Below are 22,060 nucleotides of genomic sequence, written 5' to 3'. Positions count from 1 at the left end.
TATTTTACTTAAGACTTTTATCATACCCTCCTGGCTCCTACAGACTTCGCTGACTGTGTTTGCTCTATAATCCGAAAGTACCTTCAGTCTTATTCCCTGGTGGGGATGGCCCTCTGTATGTGCGTGCTCTGTTTTTGTATATGGGGTGTCAGTGTGTGTGGTGGAGACTCTGGATGCGTGCGATTAGCACATCAAAGCCTCTGTCTGATCAAAGGGCTCTTTCTCCATCCCCAGAGTGAGACACAAGCCTGAGATTCACACACATGAACTCAGTTACACGGTTCATCAAGTGATCTGTGCCTCTTCAGCCCTGCAGAACTCTGGGAGTGCATTTATCTGCTCTTTATTGAGCTGTCTAACCCAGGAAATGCCTGTTTTACAGGAGTGTTAAGAGGCAGTATTAAGGAGGCCTTTGTAGTTAAAATCATCGCGTCAGACACTGGAAAAAAAAAAACGTTCTTATCAAGAAGTCTGTTTCTTTTCAAAAGAGGGATACGGTACAGAATCATTTTAAGAGGCCCGTTGTGTCACTAGCTGCATCACAGTTTGAAATGTGACTGCAATGTGTTTAATGTCCAGCAGGGGGCTAAGAGTGTGTTTAAACTTCACTCCTTACAAGACTTCCCTGGAGCGATCATAAGCTCGGGTTCCTGTTTTAAAAAAAAAAATTATATATATATATATATATATATATATATATATATATATATATATATATATATATATATATATATATATATAAAAAACTAAAAGGACAAAAGTTTTGTCTAAAAGTCTTTCTCAAAGTCTTCCATTTTTGGCAACTGTATTCATTCACTGAACATTAAAAAAAAAAAAAACACTAATGTTATTTCCTTTTTTTTTTTTTTTTTCAAACAAATACATATTTTACAAGCCAATGCACCCTGACAGAAAGCAGTGTTGTGTGCAGCTTTAATGTTTCACTGGCACTCATCCCACATGAAAAGAGTTCCTGGAACAGCCACCCTGCCCCTAAGCCCTCCCCTCGTACTGTACACAAGCTTGTTAAACTTCAACATATACAGGAATCCAGCGCAAGATCCACTTCATGTGGGCAGCGCCTAATTACCTGCTTCTCTGAAACTATTCACAGCTGCTTAGCACTGGCAGAACCAAGGAAGCAGCACTAATAACACAAAGACAACCAGTGGGGCTGGAAACCATTACTGCTGTGCTTTGAAACCCTCACTGTTTAAAAAAAAAAAGACACAATGTTTACAAGGTCAGAATATTGCCTCTTATTCACTGTCTGTCTGCCTCTCTCTGTGCCAGTCTGCCAATCTGTCAGTCTTCCTGCATGCCTATCTGTCTGTCTGTCTGTCTCCCTCTGTCACACTGCATGGTCACCTGCCTTGAATTTTCACAAATCTTCTCTAAACTTGTGTTGCACTCCTTTCAGATTGCATGTGGGTGTTAGCGTATAAGCTGTTGATTTTCTACACATTTTTAACCTGTATCTGTAGCCCGCGGTTACAGGGGGTATTCTGTATGCATGTGAAGTAGATGCTTTAGTTTTTATGATTCTAATTTTGTGATTTGATATCGATAACTTTGTTGAAAGTTTTGAACAGTGTTTTCACTTTCGAGCTAGTTAAAAGGGGTAATCTTCGTTCGATTTGATTTTCAGGAAACTGATCAATGGTTTCAATAATCAATAATAATCAATCATGCAAGGCAACCAAGGTGTATAATAATAATAATAATAATAATAATAATAATAATAATAATAATAATAATATGTTTGTTTTTATATAGCGCCTTTCATAGTGGACCACCATCACAAAGCGCTTTACAGAGGTAGGCTGTGAACTGTGCATTATATGCAGAGTCACTTACAATAGGACACTGATTTAACATCTCATCCGCAGGATGGAGCACAAGGAGGTGAAGTGACTTGCTCAGGGTCACACGCAGTGAGTCAGTCAGTGGCAGGGGTGGGATTTGAACCGGTGACCTTCTGGTTACAAGCCCTGGACTTTAACCACTGAACCACACTGCCTCCTTAAAGTAAAAAATTATCTGTATATTGGGGAAAGCCCATGCAATTGCAACGCATTGGAAAAGTGTGATTAATTTTTCCCATCCGATATATAAGAAATGCACTCACAATGATCAAACACCCGAACGGTGAAGTCATCGGCATATTTGTACTGATGACTTCAGTCACTCCAGTGGGGTGGTAACAGTACACTGAACAGCATGTGTTCGAATGATCTTGTGCAGGCTTCGAATCATTATTGAGAAGGGAGCTGTGAGCATTCAAAAATCTAACATTTAAAACAAGTGCAAGCCTATGAAAGTCAGCCCTACCCTGCGCTCCCTATGCATGGTTTCCTTCCCCTGTACTGTGCTTTATAGTGCTTGCCTATGCTTTACTACACCTTTACTAGCTTTCTGTGGCATCAACCATTATCCAAACTGCTTGAAGCACAGAAAGAGGCAGTGCATCCATACATTTGAACAGCAATGCCTGTGACCCTGTAAGCTGCATTTCTTACGGTATACCGTGCATTGAAACCGTTTGCAAAAAAATGCATTTTGGTTTGCAACGTAGGATTAGAGCCCCCATCCACCCCCCTTCTCTGAATCGGCAACTGTCAACAGGACCCCCTCCCCAAGACCCCTCCGTTATGAATCCCCATTGAAGTCTGGTACTGTACTTGAGGAAGGCAGCTGGCTCCCTAATAAGACCCCCGTACCCAGAGGAGGGCTCTGTGAATGCCTGCAGGGAAGCAGAGCACTCTGGTCCTCAGGAAGCCTGCCTTCACACCACAGCTCGACCGTGAGCCTCAGCAGGCTTTATTAGAACCAGCTGTGAGCCGGGGCCAGCCTTCAGACTGCAGAGCAAAAAATCTCCCCCCGCCCAGCTCACAGTGTTGTTTCCCGTCGCGCCTAAGGAAAGCGGGGTAAGGCTATACCATTTTCCTCGAAAGGGGGTGTGCACCGGCAAACTGATGACAAGGCACAATCCTATCCAGATTTCTGCTGCTACGAAGCTCACGGTAACATTGTTCTGTAGTTGCCTGGGAGACGAGAATTTTTTCTCTAAGGGGAAATAAATTATTAAAATAATCAAGGTTTCCGCTTTGAAGTTGTTGGTTTTTTTTGGTTCAAGCCAAACTGGCAGGAGCAGCATACTGTAGAATCTCTTTAAAAAAAAAAAAAAAAAAAGTGAACCTTTTATTTTCTCCAGATTAGTTACAGTAGGTTTCACTTCGGTAGTGTTTTTCATTTTTGATTCAGAAATGGGCTGCGTTAATAAAGCTAGGGCTGGAGGGTGGGTAGGAATTTTACAAAGATTTTGTAAAATTTTACCTTGTCTCCTGGCAGCGGTCTCATCACTGACACCCGGTCATATCCTTTCCTTAGGAGCGACCACAGTGCATCCAGCTTCCCCTGAAACAAAGAGAAAAACACTTCAGCCTCCGGACCACAGGGGGCGCTCCCTGAAACACGCCAGCTTATCATGCTCACACAGCGAAAACAGATAACACAATCACATTGAATGAGGAGGCATGGTCTTGAAACTAAAGTAGAAATGTGGTAAACAGCCTAAGGGCTCTCTCCAGGGTTCATGTAATGTGATCAATTGCCTATCTCTGTTAGTTAACGTTCAAAATGCAATGTGGGTTATGGTAACTCACGTTCAGAATAGAATAACAAAGCAGTATGTTCCACGTTTCCCTTCATTTTTTAAACCGTCCACACACGTCTCCCCCAAAAACACCCTGGTCACATGACCCTCTGCATTTCTGAGGTTAGCGTACTGGATATTTCCAAAGCACGTGTGCGGATGAGCACCAGTATTATTTAAAAAAAAAAGAATGAGCTGGGAGTGTATTTGAAGAGAAATCAAAGTCTTATTAAAAACCGCTAACTCTGCAGCTTCGAGTTTTTGAGGTCAGGACGATTCAGAACTGGTTTCTATTAAATCCCCACACAGATGATTTTTTAAATTTTTTTTTTTATTTCTGACAATAGCTTAACTCCCCGTTAGCCCAGACAAGTCATGTGCCGAAGGAAAACTTTAGACAGTGTTGGGTGTTCAATACATTAAACAATTTCTTTATTTTTTTACAGTGTAGGACGCATTCCAAGTTGCACAATTCCTCTGTGGTTCTGTTTTTGTAGCGCAAAAGATGTTTTAGAGAAAAATCAATCCATAACTATTCAACACAAATTTAGAAATGCTCAAAGAAACGTAATAAATTCCATGACGGATGTTTTTTTGTTTATTTGTTTTTTTTCGACTGAGAAAATAGTCAAAACAAGTTGATTTGAATTTATTCAGGTTTCTTGTAGTATTGCATGGAAACTGGAAGCAGAAGTCGATAGTGGTTTTAGACGGGTTGCAATTTGCCTCCAACCCTGCTGAACCTCTTGTGAACCCCAAGCTCAGAGCTTCTCTGCCTCTCCAGACTGTGGTTCTGCTGGGATCCTGCTGCATTACCCTTACCGCAAACCACAACAAAAGCTACAGCTATGAGGAACTGCATTTTTTCTAATGCATCCTTCAGAATTCCCTGGCTGGGGTGTAACAGACCCCACTCAGTTCTGTACCTTAATTGGCGAGTACCACTTCCGGGGCCCGGCTGGTTTGTACATGCTGTTGTTGAGGGAGCGTGACGGTGGGAGATCAAACTCCTGTTCTGGTAACTTCACCCGCGCGTTCTTGGCTTTCTCCAGCTTAGCTCCTTCCTCGGTGGAGCCCCTCTCCCCCCAGCGCACCTGGAAACAAAACCGTCCCGGTTACACAGTGGACACACGCTGCTTCTAACTGGGGAATAATCAATTACCGCAGGAGGGCAGAAACGCAGAGGGACCGTATAAATATTTATTATTATTTCTTTATTTAGCAGACGCCTTTATCCAAGGCGACTTCCAGAGACTAGGGTGTGTGAACTATGCATCAGCTGCAGAGTCACTTACAACTACGTCTCACCCGAAAGACGGAGCACAAGGAGGTTAAGTGACTTGCTCAGGGTCACACAATGAGTCAGTGGCTGAGGTGGGATTTGAACCGGGGACCTCCTGGTTACAAGTACTTTTCTTTAACCACTGGACCACACAGCTTCCAAATACGCCCTAACACATTGATGACTTCAGTTAACCACGAAAAACCACTGTGTGTTTTCTGTTCAGACCGTTTACACAAGATGCTAAATTTTTTTTTATATATAAAAAAGATTTATTTCTGTTTTTACAAATAAAACTTTAAAAATATATATTATTATTATTAATTTCTGAGCAGACACCCTTATCCAGGGCGACTTACAATTGTTACAAGATATCACATTATTTTTACATACAATTACCCACTTATACAGTTGAGTTTCTACTGGAGCAATCTAGGTAAAGTATCTTGCTCAAGGGTACAGCAGCAGTGTCCCCCACCTGGGATTGAACCCACGACCCTCCGGTCAAGAGTCCAGAGCCATAACCACTACTCCACACTGCTGAATATATGTTCACGCTGTTTTAGAAACGTCATTAAGAGGATTAGAAAATAGCTAAAAACATTATCAAGCACTCATTTCAACAACTATCAAAGAAGCTCCTGCCCACTGTCCCACCTCACCTCCATTCTCTTGATGCCCCCCACTCCACGACCCCCGTAGTACGAAGCATCCACCGTCGGCCATTTCTTCTTGGGCACCCCATCCTCCTCCTCATCCTGAAACGAGGAGAACCCGCAGTGAATACAGTTACTTGTCTGTGGTTTAGAGTTCACTACTTTCCAGGCAGGTTTTAGTTTTTATTTTTTTAAGAGATTAAAAAAAAAAACTGAAGAAACTAAAACAGTGAGGAAAAAAAAAAAGGCTTTATTGGGCTTAAAACTGGGTTTAAAAACATCTGTCCAAATAAAAATACACACACACAATCCGCTTTGATTGACAGGAGTGTCTTAGCAGCAACAAAATGTAAAATTCAAAGCTGAAAAGGGGCGGGGGGATGTAAATATCAAAGCAAAAATGTAAAAAGCCTGAATGAAAATGTAAAAAAAAGCAATTGGGAAAAGTTTAAATAAATAAATGTCGAAATAAATGAATGCATGAATAAATACACACAATTAATTAATAGACATGTACTTATTAATTAATTAATTAATTTATTTATTTATTCATTTATTTATTTATTCTTTTCATATTGGCATCAAATATCCTCCATATGTAAATACAAAGTTGCCAAACCGGAAATAAACAACTTTTTTTTTTCTTCTGGGAAAAACAAAACAAAACATTGTGCGAATGACATTTGAATAAAAAAAAGGTGCGATAGCCGAGACCAGCCAGAGACAACACCACTGAGACCAGAAACAAATTACTCGCAGATTTTGGACAGAGGAAGAGAAAACTAAACCGTGCATTTTTTTTATTTTTTTTTTACAGAGCAAAGCATGTCATTCTCTGGTTGTTTCGTGAGGAGGCTGGGTGCAGGGTTACCTCGTTTTTCCATTCCGATGCAAAGCTCCAAAGCACTGCTGTTTGTGTTGGATAGAGGAAGTGAGGGAACCCAATAACCCTGCCCCTCATTGAGTTTCAAAACTGCAATTACTACATGCTTTTCTCCAGCGCTTTCAAATCAGCTCTGGCAGGAACCACCCTGTACAGTTTTGCTTTACTTTGCAAGGGCTGCTTAAAGATGATAAACCTAAGTCTTTGTTTTGCATTCGGTGAACCCAAGACTCAATTCTAACCATAGCTCAGCTATTATTACAGATGTCTTGATGTTGCCTGTAAAGCAAACATTGAATTCAGGAAACAAAGTGTACCTTTTTAATAAATGTAGGATGCAAGATTGTGGTTGTATTATCCAATTGACTAAATTGATTACAGTAATTGATCTCCCATGACTATTTGAAAGATGTATATCTGTACAGGTATTCATTCTTTCAAGGCTTGTTATTATATACCTTGTGCAATCACACCGCAGCTCAGGACCTGTGGTTGTGGGAATCTAAACAGAAGAACAGCAAGTCACGCTTCGCCTGGATCTTCGGAAAATACAAGTTTAATTTTGAACCGAATGCTCACTGGAATACCAGAGAGGAAGTCATGGAGCGATTGGGCATAAAAAAACAAAAAACAGGAGGCCTTTGTTTTTCAGCTCAGTGTTTAACAATTTGTCAAAAAAACAAACCACCAGCGATGATGTGATTAAGCAACCGCTGTTTATTTTTGCCAAGTGTAAAAGAGTCCGTCATCCCCTCTAATGGCACTGCTGAAGAGATCCAGTTGTAACGGGGAGGGAAGAGGTTGTGTAGCTTCACTCGACCTGGGCTCTTTGCTGTCTGGATGTCTGGCCGCTGTCTCTGAGCAGAGCTCCTGACTGTCAAGCGTTTTGGTCTCTGGTGGAAAATTCTTAATGCTGTGGCATTTCCTGTTTTCAGGATCAGACTAGAAGAGAATGAGAGCGAAAGAGAGGAGGAGGGAGATAGAGGGAGAGAAAGAAGGGGAAAGACAGGTGGAGGTAGAGGGGGTGAGGGTGATGTGGGGGGGGGGTAGGGTGAGAGAGACAGAGACAGAGGAGGGGTAAAAGAGGGAGTCGAAAGTAAGTGTGGACGGAGAACACGAGGAGAGTGGGGGGGAAAATAAGTGAAATAGTGACAGTATTTCATCTCTCATGTTGTGTCGCTGCCTCCTTTCTCTAAGAAAGAGCTTATGTTATTAGGCATTGTTCCTCACTATCTTGTAAAGCACTTTGTGATGGTGGTCCACTATGAAAGGAGCTATATAAAATAAATACTGATTGATTGATTGATTGATTGATTGATTGATTGAGTGTTCTATAGAGGCACAAGGTTGAAACAAGCTCCTGGATTGCAGTGGATCCACAAGAGATTATCTGTGATCTTGGGTTTCCTGCAGGTATTATATTTACTGGTATTCTTCATACGCACACACACAGTCTCTCCCACGTGGCTTACCTCACTGTCGTCTGAAGGAGGGGGTGGCGGCTCCTTTATAACCTGCGGAAAACCAAAAGCACATGGTCTGATCAGCTCAGGAATGCAACCTACATGACTTTGATTAACTTAGAACTTACAACCCCAATAATTCATTCAATATGATCCCATAAACCTGCTCTGAACTGAAGGAAAACATACGACCCAATGAATGCTTTGGATCCATAATGCTGAAGTAAATTGCAACAACTTGTGGGAAATATTCATCCCATGTGTCTCCATGCCTCAAGCCTGCCCTGGACTGGAGGGAGCACCTTTTCTCTTAGGGGGTGAGGGAGAGAGCAGTTCAGTCTCCATGCCTCAAGCCTGCCCTGGACTGGAGGGAGCCCCCTTTCTTTTAGGGGGTGAGGGAGGGAGCAGTTCAGTCTCCATGCCTCAAGCCTGCCCTGGACTGGAGGGAGCCCCCTTTCTTTTAGGGGGTGAGGGAGGGAGCAGTTCAGTCTCACTTGACTGTTTTGTGGATTAATTACACTGACTTCCACTGGTGGCTGAGTTTGGAATGAACCCAACCCCTGCTGGCCAGATTGGGAAACTCATTCTACATGAGCTTTGCTGCTTGTCCCAAACTCCATGGACATTTCATCATTTTGATGGTTTGCTTTCTCTTGCATCTCATTTTGTATTGTTTTTCAGCATTCCATTTTCAACTTAGAGCCAAGTGAGGCAGCGGGTAGCCTTCATGCTGAACTGTCGCTCTGTGAACTTCTCCCCCTCCCCCTGCTGAGGCTGACATCATTGTTTTCCTTCTTGGAAAGTCAAAGCGTTCGCCTGCCTGTCTCCCTGCTTGCCTGTCTCCCTGCTCGCCTGCCTGTCTCCCTGCTCGCCTGCCTGTCTCTCTGCTTCCCTGCCTGTCTCCCTGCTTGCCTGCCTGTCTCCCTGCTTGCCTGCCTGTCTCCCAGCTCGCCTGCCTGTCTCCCTGCTCGCCTGCCTGTCTCTCTGCTAGCCTGCCTGTCTATCTGCTTCCCTGCCTGTCTCTCTGCTTGCCTGCCTGTCTCCCTGCTTGCCTGCCTGTCTCCCAGCTCGCCTGCCTGTCTCCCTGCTCGCCTGCCTGTCTCTCTGCTTCCCTGCCTGTCTCTCTGCTTGCCTGCCTGTCTCCCTGCTTGCCTGCCTGTCTCCCTGCTCATCTGTCTGTCTTCCTGCTCATCTGTCTGTCTCCCTGCTCGTCTCCCTCCCTGCCCTCACATGCGGACACGGTCTGCCACGTGCGGTTGTGTAACATGGGTCTCGTGGGGGATTCAGAATATCCCCCCTTTTTCTCTCCTCCCATTTTTGGACCGGCGAGCTTTTTGCAGCTCGGATTCCAGTTTTTCCAGCAGGGCTGTTTGCGAGTTGGGAGGAGAGAAAGTTATCCATTGCTGGAATGTTTTTTTTTTCAACCAGATGTCTTTCTCGGTCTCTCTTTAAGTGTCAAGCTTTAGTTTGGTTTTTTTACACCCCATCAGCCTTTATTGACCCTTTACAGAAAATGCTAAGATAACAAAATATCTGTGTGTGTGTGCGTGTGCGTGTGCGTGTGCATGTGTGCGTGTGTGCAAGTGTGCGTGTGTGTGCGAGTGTGTGTCTGGCTGCGGTCCAGCTCTGGTCACAGTTACCTCATGCATGTTATGATGATGATGACATGGTTTATTTTACTAACCCCTCCTGCAGCTCCCCTGACTTTGGAGGGATTGATGCTGGGGGGGCAGTAATCCAGCTCTGGCTGTGCTCCAGAGCTCCAGCGCGGGGAGACTGTGCAGAATATCGTGTCAGTAAGTGGGCTGGTTGTTGTGCACAGCTTTTTGCATCGTTGTAGATGGGATTTCAGGAGACCAGTGCAATCAGGCGTTCTGATTTTATATATCTTTTTTTTTTTTTTTCCCAAGTTTCACAATGAGAACAGGGAGAAAATGGGGTAAATTTGGGTTCTGTTTTTCCCACATTAAATGCAAGCTTAAAATAAGAACTGTATGCATGGCAAGGATACAAAGGTAAGGGGGAATGCCAGGGATTCTGCTTGAATGAGGCAACGTATGCATGGACGAAACAAGGAATTTGCAAGATTTGAATGGTTTCACCTCTAAAGTCCTGATACACTTGTATCTCATTTCCATGCTCCCCTCAACCCGGGCTGAACCCCTGCTGCCCCTGATACTGCGTTCCCATGTTCATTTATCTGACCCGCGTTGGCTGCCAATCCGAGCTGCCCCTGATTTTTTCGGACCCTTTCCCAAAGCGGGATGGTTGAAAGTACGTCACAACACTGACCAATCAAGCAACGAGGGGGTGTAAACATGGAATCCACACCCGGGGTGAGCAGGCTTCTTTGTGCTTTAACATTCTCCTGTTGTTTTTTGGGTTTTTTTGTAACAAAAGAATTGTCAAAAGCAAAGGCAGTAGTGTCCGTCCGTTCAGTTTTTCTAAACAAATGAATGCAAACTTAGCCGCAAGGCTTGCTGGAAAAGAACCGCCAACATTCGTCAAGCTCGCATTGAATGGAAAACGGAGTCTTTTCACTCGATTCGGGTCGACTGTCAATGGGGGACTGGTGCTCAGTCCATGCTCATGGAAACGATGCGTTAAAAAAAAAAAATAATTGACAAGGAATTGAATACTTACCACAGTGCAGCAGAGAGGCCAGAACCACCAGATCAGAGCCAGGCCCAGCAGGAGGAGGAGAATGAGCAGGGCGATGGCCAGGATCGTCCCGTCAGACTGGGGGAGAGAGACGGAGGGAGAGGCAGGCAGGGAGGGAGGGAGGGAGTCCCAGGGTTAGACTGGAGGAAAACTGCTACTGCTGCATTGCAAATCCATGTAATGCATTGGCATCTCAGCCCCTTGAATTGAATGGAAAGGCAAGGGCTGGACGCGAACCGCACACAAACGTCTTGCTATTCAACTAAAGAGCAAGCTCTGCAGTAGAGAAGTAAATACAGGTCTCATGCTGCTGTCAGTATTATTAACTCATCAGCTGCTTGGAAGAAATCCATTGCACTGCACTGGGTTTAATAATTCAATACAGTCTAGTATAGAGACCTCAGTGCTGTACTGGGGATCTGAGAGCCAGCTAATTCAATACAGTCTAGTATAGAGAACTCAGTGCTGTACTGGGGATCTGAGAGCCAGCTAATTCAATACAGTCTAGTATAGAGAACTTGGTGCTGTACTGGGGATCTGAGAGCCAGCTAATTCAATACAGTCTAGTATAGAGAACTCAGTGCTGTACTGGGGATCTGAGAGCCAGCTAATTCAGTACAGTCTAGTGTAGAGAACTCAGTGCTGTACTGGAGATCTGAGCCATAACATTCAGTAGAGAGAAGTAACAGCTCTGGGGATCTGAGTTCCTGCAAAATAGTTAGACAGCACCAGTAAGTTAAAAATTGCAGCACCCACATGAAGTTAAACTAAATAATAATAATAAAAGAAATGCTTGCTGAGGAAAGGAAATGGAGCAAGACGCCCATCTATTTAATATCAGTTTTATGGAAGAGCTGCCTCTGCCTGTTGAAGCTAGGGCTGCATTCCTTGGAAGCGTGTCTGCAATTTAGAATCTGGAGCACGAAGGGGGGGGGGGGGGCTGTATAATTAAAAGTAAAACTGGGTCAAACAGCTGTGTGCATTGCACTAAATAAGCACAGAAAACACAATGCAAGCAGCATGGTTTAATCTCAAGAGGTCCAGTAAATCCTGGTTCAATCACTGCAATAGATACATTTAAAAAAGAAGATGTACCACAAATGGCATTGTATGCAAGCATGGGAGAAGCTGGGTGAGCTGCTGAAATTACCTGGCAAACTTGCCCCGGGAGAAAATTTTACAAAATGCAGCTGCACTGCACTCTCGCTCTCTGTTTGGATGATTGTTTGTGGAATACTTGTGGCCACAGTTCCCTCATTTGAAGATGTGTTTCCACAAAGCGTGACGTGTTCCTGAAGCCATGTGTGCTGGGCGCTACATGACTTGTTTTTTGGGGTGTAAGGGGGGGGGGGGGTGGGGCTTCCAAGAACCGAGCTGAATCCTTCCTCAGCACAATAACAGGACAGCTTTGCTCCACTTTCTACCACTTGCTTTTTTATCCCTTAAAGCCAGATCCGCTGCTTCTTAATTGGGAAAAGACAACTTGTTGCTACCAAGCATCTCCAATAAGGATGGCCATCGTTATGCTGCTTTGTCAGAACTTGTTTAAAGCTATATACAAGTAATGGGACCATGTTCCTTGCTGTGCCCCATTGAGAGAGAATGAGAGAGCCTGGCACCTCAGTACTTGCACAGCACACAGTATATCCTGGTGAAACCATGCATACAAATGCAATGAAAAAGCATCATAAATTGTATTGCTGTATAAGCATTGGAAAAACACAAGCTGCAGCTATCACGGTTCAGATCAACTTTTATATAAAGAAGCTCTGAGACTTTAAATTGATATGAAAGCAATGTTGCTTGTTGTCTCCCAGGGAGAGGGAGAGGTAGAGGGAGAGGGAGAGAGCCTGGCTGATTCAGTACTTACGCATCGCACAGTGGTGATGGTCACTGAGCTGGAAATGAAGCTCAAGCCCTCGTTCATGCTGACCTGCAGCGAAGCCTCCCTGGGAACAGAGAGGGAGAGATTCAGACAGTTCATCCACTCGGGTGCAGTTCTCTCACTGTTCCCAGCGCAGTGTTCTTTTCAAAAATGCATTTATTTATTTTATTTTTATTTTTTATTTAGTGTGCCCAATTATGTTACCCCCCCACCTCCCACCATTTGTCTCCCCCAATTTAAAATGTCCAATCATTTTTTCCCCCATCACAGTAATTCCCCACACAGCTCAGGAGAACTGAGGGTTCAGAGGGTTCAGCATCTGCCCGAGCTCACTGGGCCCATGGCCAGCAGGGTTCGCTGTACTGCGCTCCTCTGACTGCATGACTTCCCCTGCACACCACGCTGCTGTGCTTTCACCAGGTGAGCCACGCCACATAAATGTATTTTGAATCACCGTGCTTTTGTCATCGACCCAGAACTCTAAACGTTTGAATCACAGCAGGTCCTGTAAAAACAGATCCGTTGATATCAGCGTTTCGTCAGTTTTGTTTTCTGTTGATTTAATGACTTGTTTCAAAGTGTGCGTTGGCCACCTCTAATCAAGTTGAGCATGTGCTTTCTCTTGCACCCGCGTTGCTCGCTGGCCTGACACGGCAAAGAGAATGAAATCCACTCTTAGGTTGATCAGAGGCGGCCAACGAACACTTAGAAACATGCATTCCAACTTGTCACCTTTTGAACATTTTAATATAGACTGCTGGTGATGTCACTGTCAAAAGAACCAATTATAATTGGGTATCTCTAAACCTGAATCTATATTTAACCCCTGAAGGTACACAAGGAACTGAGCGCTTGTTCAAACGGTTTCTTCTTAAAATACATTTTGAGAGCGACTCAAGTATCACGAGGAGGAAACTGACCATTTGGATGACCAGATCCAACCAGTCACTACATTTTTTTTTCGTGCACCTCATTGCAACGTTAAGAAAGAAATTTCTAGCACCATTGCCCCTTGTTCCTTTTAAAGGATTAAAAAGGCATTTCGACCTTTTCCCAGGTGTAGTGAAGTATTGAGGGGGGCAGGGTTAGGGTTACTTACGTCCCTACTTCTTCAAGGATGGGGGCAGGGCAGAGCAGGTAGGTGTTCTCCACAACCAGGGGCTTCTCCACTGCAGAGAGAGAGAGACATGAATATAGAGGAGTAAACAGTAACCTGCCCCTCTGCACCACACTGCCCCTAGTGGATGTACAAAATACCACATGTTCGATGTCGTATTTCATCACAGGGCCGCAGCAAGGGCCGCAGCACACCCCCCAAGTAGGAGGAAATGCCACTAACATGAAAACCTACAGCGTGAGAGTCAATGAGGATAAGCATTGGGAGTCAATAAGGTCTCTTTCATAGCCCTGGCACGGCTGGCATGATAAATGAATCAGTACACACGTCCTAGAAAATTATTATTATTATTATTATTATTTATTTCTTAGCAGACGCCCTTATCCAGGGCGACTTACAATCGTAAGAAAATCATCATTTGATGGGCTTGCCTACAGCTCTTTTCTGCAAACGTCCCGTCCCCATTGGAACAATTTGGAAGCAGCTGCACTTATAATTTCATAGCGTCGATCTCACACTCAGAATGTCAATGACGAAGAACTGTGACCGCTTAAACCACAACAGGTTCTGCAGAAACAGATCCGTTAGTATCTGGGTTTCGACTGGTTTTTATTTCGATTCCAGTTGAGAGTGTGCTTTCTCATGCACTCTTTGTATGATAGACCCCCCTCCAACACAGCAAAGAGCGCGCGAGAATGAAATACACTCTCAGCTTGATCAGAGGCAGCCATCGAACATACAAATAGAAACATACAAGTCATGTTACCTCAGCCAAGTTCCAAGTACCAAACTGCACAGGAAGGAACTGTAGGCATTGAATGAGCACATATTGTGGTCTAAAAACAGCATTCAATTATACTTGATTGAATCTTCCCATCAGCATCCAACAGCAGTAGTTTGCTGCCCAATGTATTATTAGGAGAGATGTAGTGTAGATTGCTACGAGTGGTGTTTGGCACAGCCAGGCAAATATCTCAGAACAGTAGCCTGGTCCATGTGGACACAGATCTCACTCATTTCCTAACCGCAGCGCTTAACCCACGCATTCCTTGCGAAGCCAGCAGGGGGGGCAGTTTCTCACAGTGTTATATAGAACAGAGCTATCGCTGTGAACCAAGTGCGAATCCTGATTCTGCATCAACAGTGCCAGTTGTCTGGTTAGAAAGAAAGAAAGAAAGAAAGAAAGAAAGAAAGAAAGAAAGAAAGAAAGAACATGACCTCTCTCTAAGTATTTCCGGTACACCATAGTGTAACTATTAACTTGCCTGCCCTGCAACACACTGTCTGTATTTATTTGGCCAACTATGCTCCACATGGCGCGCCTTTACCAGATGCGCCACCATAAGTGGTATTACCGATTTCATACATCCACAGGAGGCAGGAAATGTTGCAGGAGGGCAGGTTTGTGGTGACACTCGGGTGTACCTGATGTACTTATAAAGAATCCATGTTTCTGAGAGCTCCATTGAGAACACAGGGTGCTTTAAACTTCTGAATTGTAAAAAATAAGTCAGGGTAAAGCAGGACTGTATTATTAGTTCCAGAAGGGCTGTCTCTCTGCGGAGTCTCAAGTCTGTTTACCCTGGCTCGCTCCGCATATACAAAAAAATCAATTCTCTTAAGTAAAATACCATCTTCTGGGAAAGGGGGACGTGATGAGGGCTATGGATTTCAGTCCACGAGGCAGCACAACAAAATGTAACAAATGGTAGCTCGGGTATTCTTCCCATTCCTGTTAGGTATCCTTCACCAGGACAACATGCTGTTGTGTCAACATTAATGAAAACTGCACAGAGATTGACAGGAAACGCTCAGATTAAGGGTTATAGAAAATAAACCGGGCTGTTTATCATTGCAGCTCACTGTCTCCAATCTGTCGAAATCCACTTGGAACACAGTCAGGTGATTGCAACACCGGACCCTGTAGGCACGGTTTTAACTTTTTAAAAGCTGACTTCAAATTCGAAGTCGGAGGGGGGCTTTAAACTCCTGAGTTTTAAAAAAGTTCCACAATTTGATGACGGAAAGATGAATCTAAACAAGAAAGGTAGAAGGGGGTCCCCGATTGGCTCCCCTGGCAGAAGCACAGCCGTGTGGTGTGCAAGGTGAGTCATACAGTCAGGGGAGCATCCTGGCTGTGTGAAGTCATCAGTCTTGGCTGGGGATTTTCGGATGGAGCGTTGCATTGGATCTGGTGCTCCCACGGGTTAGGGGGCAACAAAACCAGCAGGGGTTGTTTCTCCTCATCACGCTACAGCGGACCCTGCCGGCCAGGCGTCTGGTGAGCTCGGGCGGACTCCTGCAGGGCTGGCCTTTCTCCTCCAGAGGGCGGTACCTCGCTGACACCCGCTCTCGAGCTCCTGGGTGTAGGAGAGGAAGCTGGCTCGGTCGTGGGATCGGAGGACGCCCGCTGAACCTTCAGTCCTCCTGAGCTGTGCTGCGGTCAAGGGAAAAAAATAATGTGGTGCTTTTAAACTTTCTCAAGCCACTTACTGAGCGTGACGCTGTCGTTGATTCGGAAGCTGCACAGGACCTTCTCGACGTTGCGCGCGTGGAGGAAACCGTTCCCGTGTACCACCACCTGAAAGGATTCTGCGCAGAGAGGAGTGGGAGGAGGGGTTAGAACCAGCTTACTCCATAGCAGGGGGCTCCGGGGTTCAAACACGCTACAGAAATCACTGCAAACCCCACACTTTGACCTGGCTTCCTTTATCTCAGGGTCTAGAGCACTACCGTTCAGCACTTGGCTCATTGAGCTCCCATTTCAGGTTTTTATTGGGCTCGACAAGACTTCTAAAACATTGTGGTCTTTATAAAGGCTTCTAGTTGAAATGTTTTCAATTGACTTTCTGAAGTTTATTTTGGTATGTTTAAATTCAGCAGTGTTGAGTGTTTTCTGGGTGATATATCTACGGGTTGGAAAGACTGCAATAGGTCTTGGGTAGAAGCAAGTTGTAAAGAACTGGCACCTCAGTCCATTGACTTGAATGGGAAGGCAAAGGCTGGAGGCTGGAACCATGCGGCTCAAAGACAAACGCCTTCCCATTCAACTAAAGAGCAAGCTCTGCAGTGGAGAGGCCTTACTCTGATGTCCGTGTTATTAACTCATCTGCCACTAGGGGGAGATCCGTTACACGGTGCAGCAAAATTGAAAACACACAAACTACCGAGGTGGGTGTCGTAGCTGCATTTGTTGCATAAGAACTCTAGAGAAAATGATCGCTTTTGAATGTGACAACGCTTTTTTAGTGTTTTTCCCCTGCTTTAATAAATATTCTGTGAAATATCTTGAATACCTATTTTTAGACAGTTACGTGCCATGAAATAAGCTATTGTGAAAAAAAAAAAAATAATACAGCCCTGCACATACATGATACAGAATATATTTAATATTAATAGATCTGTAATACTGTGATGGGGTGAAACCCATGACATGTAAAGAGCTCTTATTTTTGTGATTTATTTGAAGTTTTCATTCACTCCCATATTCTACAGTAGAAACGCACATCATTATTCTAACAGCTTTATTTCTTGTCTACATTTTTTATAGTGTTAGTTTATTTGTTGTTAAATGTGTGTATTAACTGAGCCCAGGAAAGGGTTAAGATTGAGCCTTGATTTAAATACCATTCCCATGTGAGAATGTGGATGGAATGCAGAAAACTGGGCTTTGATTGGCCGTCCAGTTAGCTGAATTAATCATTCAATGAGGCAGGTGTGTATAAAAGACATCAAAAGAGCTGTAAGTTCAGTGTTGTATAGGCTTATGAAGGAGGGCCAGTGGGTTGCAAAACTTAAAACGTGTTAGTTTTTGTTAAATAAAAGTGGCTGATAGCATCGCTATTTCAACAGATGCCTGATTTCCTGCCTTTTTGCACGATCGCTTTCGCCTGACACTCACAACTTCAGTATCGGCCTCTTTTTTCAAACAACACACTTAATAGCCCTGAAATACTCCTATATCCCTGGCATCACTATTTGCTGATAGAAAACATATTGATTTAAGTGCTGCCTGTTTTATTTTACTGCAGTTGTGGCAAAAAAAAGAGAGAGATGAATAAATGCATTTGCTTTTCCATTTGCGTTGCAGTCGGGTGCCAAACCAGGCATTGAATGTAAACCTTTAGGTTAAAGTGGGGAAGCTGCTGAGATCACAAAGTGCTTGAACACGTGCAAACCCTGGACATGGATGGGGAGGGGGATCTGGATTCGTGTATTTTAGATTTGTCGAACTGGACGCTGTATATTTTTGGTTGAATCTGTAATACCGCGTTTCGATCACTCTATTTTAAGGGCCCCTCTTTTTCCGTTTATTAACAATAACAAACACATTAACAAATGTTAATACTGTATATATTAACCTGTTTATACACTAATACAAAGGGCATAGTAAAATACAACTTGATCTGCTAAACATTACCATAGTAAAAGGGTCCTATTTTTAAAGCATTTACTTATTTTTTGTGAGATAAAATGCCCTGTTAATTTGACAAAACTCACCTCCCGCACAGATACTGGAGGGTTCTACAGCCAGGATCTCAATACAGGACTTCTTCAGGATCTGAGGGGCAGCGAGAGGGAGAGGGAGAGGAGAGAGAGGGAGGGGAGAGAGAGGGAAAGCGGGGGGGGGGAGATAGGGGGGGAGAGATAGGCAGAGAGAGAGAGAGGTAGTCATAATATTGTTGTCATACCATTTGTTACAAAACCAAAAGTACTAGAATTGAAAAAGCAGCAACTGGATTTCTGTGCCTTTTTCTGTAATTCTTGAGATCTAAAAAATAATATCATTTTTGCAGCATTGCAGTAACAAAACGTAGCTATTTGCAAATTCTGTCAATTTTCTAAATGCTTCTGAAGGATTATCCATGTTTCTGCAGTGTTACACAGCCTTGGTGGCACGTTACGAATGCAACACAGAAACTCAAATAAACAACGAACACCAAACTCACACACAATCCAATAAAACAAACTTCACTGAAACGGTCAAGGTGCTTGACCACGACCTCTCAGACCCTGTCCGCGGATCACCGAGGTCGTACGCAATGGCTATCAATCTCCCTTCAGTGTAACTCGAACCTCTGTCCATTAAGCGATGGCACGTGCCGCTAGGTCAGAGGGATGTTTGGGAATTCAGGAAGATGTTTGCCCCCGGCTCCAGGAGGAGAGGCTCTTAATCGAGCACAGATGGGTTCCCAAAGCGCTGGGAGCAAAGATGTAGCCAGGCAGTGCTGTCCAAACACACAATTTCATACTCTAAACAATGGAGCTAATTTGGCTGACCGATGCATTTTTTTCTTTCCGCAGCACCGAGTTAGAAACTTTGTCCAAACCAGAGAGCAGATGAAGCTTTTGTCATGGTTTAGTTCCATCTGTCCTACACTTTGATCCATCGCAGGTATCAGAGGGAGCTTACTCACCGAGTCAATGACACCCTGAAGAGCTTCAAATCCATCATTCACCGGAAACACATGGTCCTTACTGTCTGCGATCTTAGCCAGCTGGGGAGATGCAATAGATTCAAGTCAGCTGTGGGCTTATACATGTACAGTTACATAAGCTTTACCATGCATGCCTATGCTTTACTGCATTTTGCAATAGTACTGTAAGAATCCTTGTCTATGCATTCATAACACACTGTTTTTAAAGTCTTTCGAGAGCCAATTCTGGAGTCGTTGTGCAGTAATCAGGTTTGCATTTAGTTTGGATTCAAAGTAGATTCATTTAGCATTAATGCAAACTCCAGTAACATTTTGCTTCCATTTGCATGCTTTTGAACCTCAAAAGGATTTATTTGGCATCTGCTTCTAATTATGGCAGCACCATCCTTCTAGCGGCTTTTTTAAAAGAATAAAAATGCAGCGATTAGCAGGGTGCAATTGTTTAACACTGAACACTGAATGAAATGCGGGGCAGTATTTCGTTCTATCACAGCTGTTTGTGTGTTTGGTAATTTTTAAAAGCTGTTGTGCTGATAGTGGTAATTGAAATGGAAAGGTAATGTAATCTTAGGGGCAAACATGTGCTTTTCATATAGTGTTTAGATTTTGTTGGCTCATCCATTAGAACTTGACAATGTTAAACTAGTTTGCTGGAGTAGACTTTGGCATCAATAGAGGTTTAAAATGATTGGAGATGTGCAGAAAAGTGTGGGAAAGGAACACATGGAAAACAATTGACCTCACTGTAAAAGAGTAGTTAGCGGTTGGTTGCACTTGAATGCAGTAACAGCTGAATAACTCATTTCTATTGATAATTAGCAAGATAACAAATAAAACAACTGTAATCACATCTGTTCTGAGCCTACTACAGTAGAAACACCATCTCTCCAGGGAAGGTAACTTGACCAATCACCTTCATTCAGAAAGGCGATTGGTCTGGGCAAGTCTGGATCATCTGAAAGGTACAGTGTTGCTCCTAACACACATACCTGAGTTTCATTAAAATCCTTCACCCCTACACAGTACACTGTGGCCCCCAGACTGCGGGATCGGTTAGCCTGGAAATAAATGCATGAATAATAAAGAAATAAATAAATAAACTCGAAGACTTGCACTTAGAAAGTGGGGATCAGGATCCGTATAATCAGATACAAACTACAGTATTTTCTCTTGCAAGTAGAACCACAGAGACCAGGTTTTTTGATTTATTTATAAATGGCTAAGATGTGTATCAAATATTAAACAGTACAGCTGTCTTTTAATGCAGTGTAAACCAATTGAAATGCCTTTCATTTCACTCATATTTGTATATCAAAGAGGAACCAGAATTTTCTACTTTCACAAAATAGGAGTTCCTAATCGCCAGCACCCCTAGTTATAGTCAATGCGTTGCATGCTTTGAAAAACATCTGGCTTCAATCACTTAAAACGCTTTATTGTTTCATACTAGAGGGAGGGAAGAAGTATTTGACCACAAGACAATATTATACATGAGTGCTGCCATGAGTGCAACGTGTTTTGAATTTATTTTCCTAGAGATTGCACAGATTGCACTCAGCAGATTTGTGTCATGCGTTGCTATGCGTCTCTCCAGATGTTGAAAGGACAGCGGTCTCTTCTTCTCAGCACTGATGCAGCGTTTCCCCTTTTCCAGCCTGCTTAGCTCCAGTAAGGTGGAGCAGGGGGTTGCCAGGGGGCAATGCCTACCTCTCGCTCAGCGTAGTAGAACAGATTCTCATGCAGCTCCCCATCTGTCAGGGCAATGATGACGCTGGCTGTCCGGTAACCTGCTCCGAAAACAAAACAGGACATCGCAATCAAAACCAATCTCGACCCACCCCCCACAGCCCCGGGAAAGAAAAAGTGTCTGCTCACCTTCTGTATTCTCATAGTAAATCTGTTCACTGGCCTGAAACAGAACAAAAGACAGGCTGTAGACGTGAGAATGGGACAGAACGCACGCCGTGTTAAAAAGCAGGTCGATGCGAGATAGAATGCAGTGTCTCTCACCCTTTGGATGCCTTCGTGCATGTAGGTATCTCCTCCAGGGATCACTTTCTGAAGCTCCGCCAGTCCCTGTCTGATCTGCTCCCTAAACAGCAACAACAGCAGAGCCACAGTCAGCTGTAATGCGCTCAGACAGCTGGGTTATATCTATACATTCAGGGATGAAAACAAGACTCCGATTGCACAGCCCTCTCACCCGCTCCAGGCTTTACTATGAGCTTAGCGACAGTGTGTAGGTAACAAACCCAGGTGTGTATTGGTAAACTCACAGCAAAACCAGGAATGGATCAAACTGCTATGCAATGAGTCTTATTACAAATTGTCTCTCATCATCTATTCATAGGAGGCTAAACACAAGAGCTTAACACAGTTTAACGAGACAATCGCTGCTGAAATTGCAAAAATATGCCTCAGTGATTCAACTCCCCATTCCACTCCAGGTTTAACAGGTGAGATAATAAACGGCTTCAGAGTCTGGATGGAGGTTTCATTGGTTCAATTAACCAATTTAGAACAGGGTTGGAACAAAAGACCACTGGCATAGGGGCTAACTTCTGGATAAATGGCATTGGCACATTTCCCATGATGCACTTTTGTAAAGGGTGCACAAGCAGACCACCAGAGCTACTCGCAAACTGGCATTCAAACCCTCAGACCCACGACCGTCATTGTACAACCTGCAAAATAAACAGTTTGTCATTCTCAGCATACGATTGCATGTACACTCCATTCGCTGATGGGTTCTTAATTGAAGTTGCGAATGATATCCTTTTAAATGTTGTTTTCTTTTTCTGTTATTGATTCGAAATGCAATTTTAATAAAGGAGGTCAGATTAATCCCCTTGTCCAAAATGTTTCGCTCATCCGCAGCAGAGAGCTTCCAGGTGATGAAGCCTGGGACCAAACGCATGAGAACTGGATGACTCGCCTGTCTTCAGTGAGCTTCATGAGGATCCGACCCTCTGTGGAGAACACGATGAAGGACATGCGGAGCTGGGGGCTGCAAACCAGGC

At 43.8% G+C, this 22,060-nt stretch overlaps 1 protein-coding gene across 1 annotated transcript in view; it reads right to left on the bottom strand.

The window, feature by feature from the left end:
- The window catches only part of LOC131720961 (anthrax toxin receptor 1-like), a 33,992-nt gene that overhangs the window by 6,789 nt on the left and 5,143 nt on the right, over nucleotides 1-22,060 (bottom strand). Inside the window, exons 3-17 of the mRNA XM_059013540.1 lie at nucleotides 21,976-22,047; nucleotides 21,051-21,132; nucleotides 20,916-20,949; nucleotides 20,748-20,827; nucleotides 20,030-20,098; nucleotides 19,020-19,100; nucleotides 18,103-18,163; nucleotides 16,096-16,194; nucleotides 13,585-13,654; nucleotides 12,471-12,549; nucleotides 10,583-10,678; nucleotides 7,949-7,990; nucleotides 5,600-5,695; nucleotides 4,582-4,749; nucleotides 3,337-3,417 (exon numbers count right to left, since the gene is read on the bottom strand). Coding sequence (XP_058869523.1) covers nucleotides 3,337-3,417; nucleotides 4,582-4,749; nucleotides 5,600-5,695; nucleotides 7,949-7,990; nucleotides 10,583-10,678; nucleotides 12,471-12,549; nucleotides 13,585-13,654; nucleotides 16,096-16,194; nucleotides 18,103-18,163; nucleotides 19,020-19,100; nucleotides 20,030-20,098; nucleotides 20,748-20,827; nucleotides 20,916-20,949; nucleotides 21,051-21,132; nucleotides 21,976-22,047 — 1,210 coding nt within the window. The remainder of the gene's footprint in view (nucleotides 1-3,336; nucleotides 3,418-4,581; nucleotides 4,750-5,599; nucleotides 5,696-7,948; nucleotides 7,991-10,582; nucleotides 10,679-12,470; nucleotides 12,550-13,584; nucleotides 13,655-16,095; nucleotides 16,195-18,102; nucleotides 18,164-19,019; nucleotides 19,101-20,029; nucleotides 20,099-20,747; nucleotides 20,828-20,915; nucleotides 20,950-21,050; nucleotides 21,133-21,975; nucleotides 22,048-22,060) is intronic.

The sequence above is a fragment of the Acipenser ruthenus genome, chromosome 46, assembly GCF_902713425.1.
Source record: "Acipenser ruthenus chromosome 46, fAciRut3.2 maternal haplotype, whole genome shotgun sequence".
In the NCBI taxonomy this organism is placed as follows: Eukaryota; Metazoa; Chordata; class Actinopteri; order Acipenseriformes; family Acipenseridae; genus Acipenser; species Acipenser ruthenus.
Note: the sequence above shows the minus strand (reverse complement) of the source record. Positions and strands in the feature narration are given on the sequence as shown.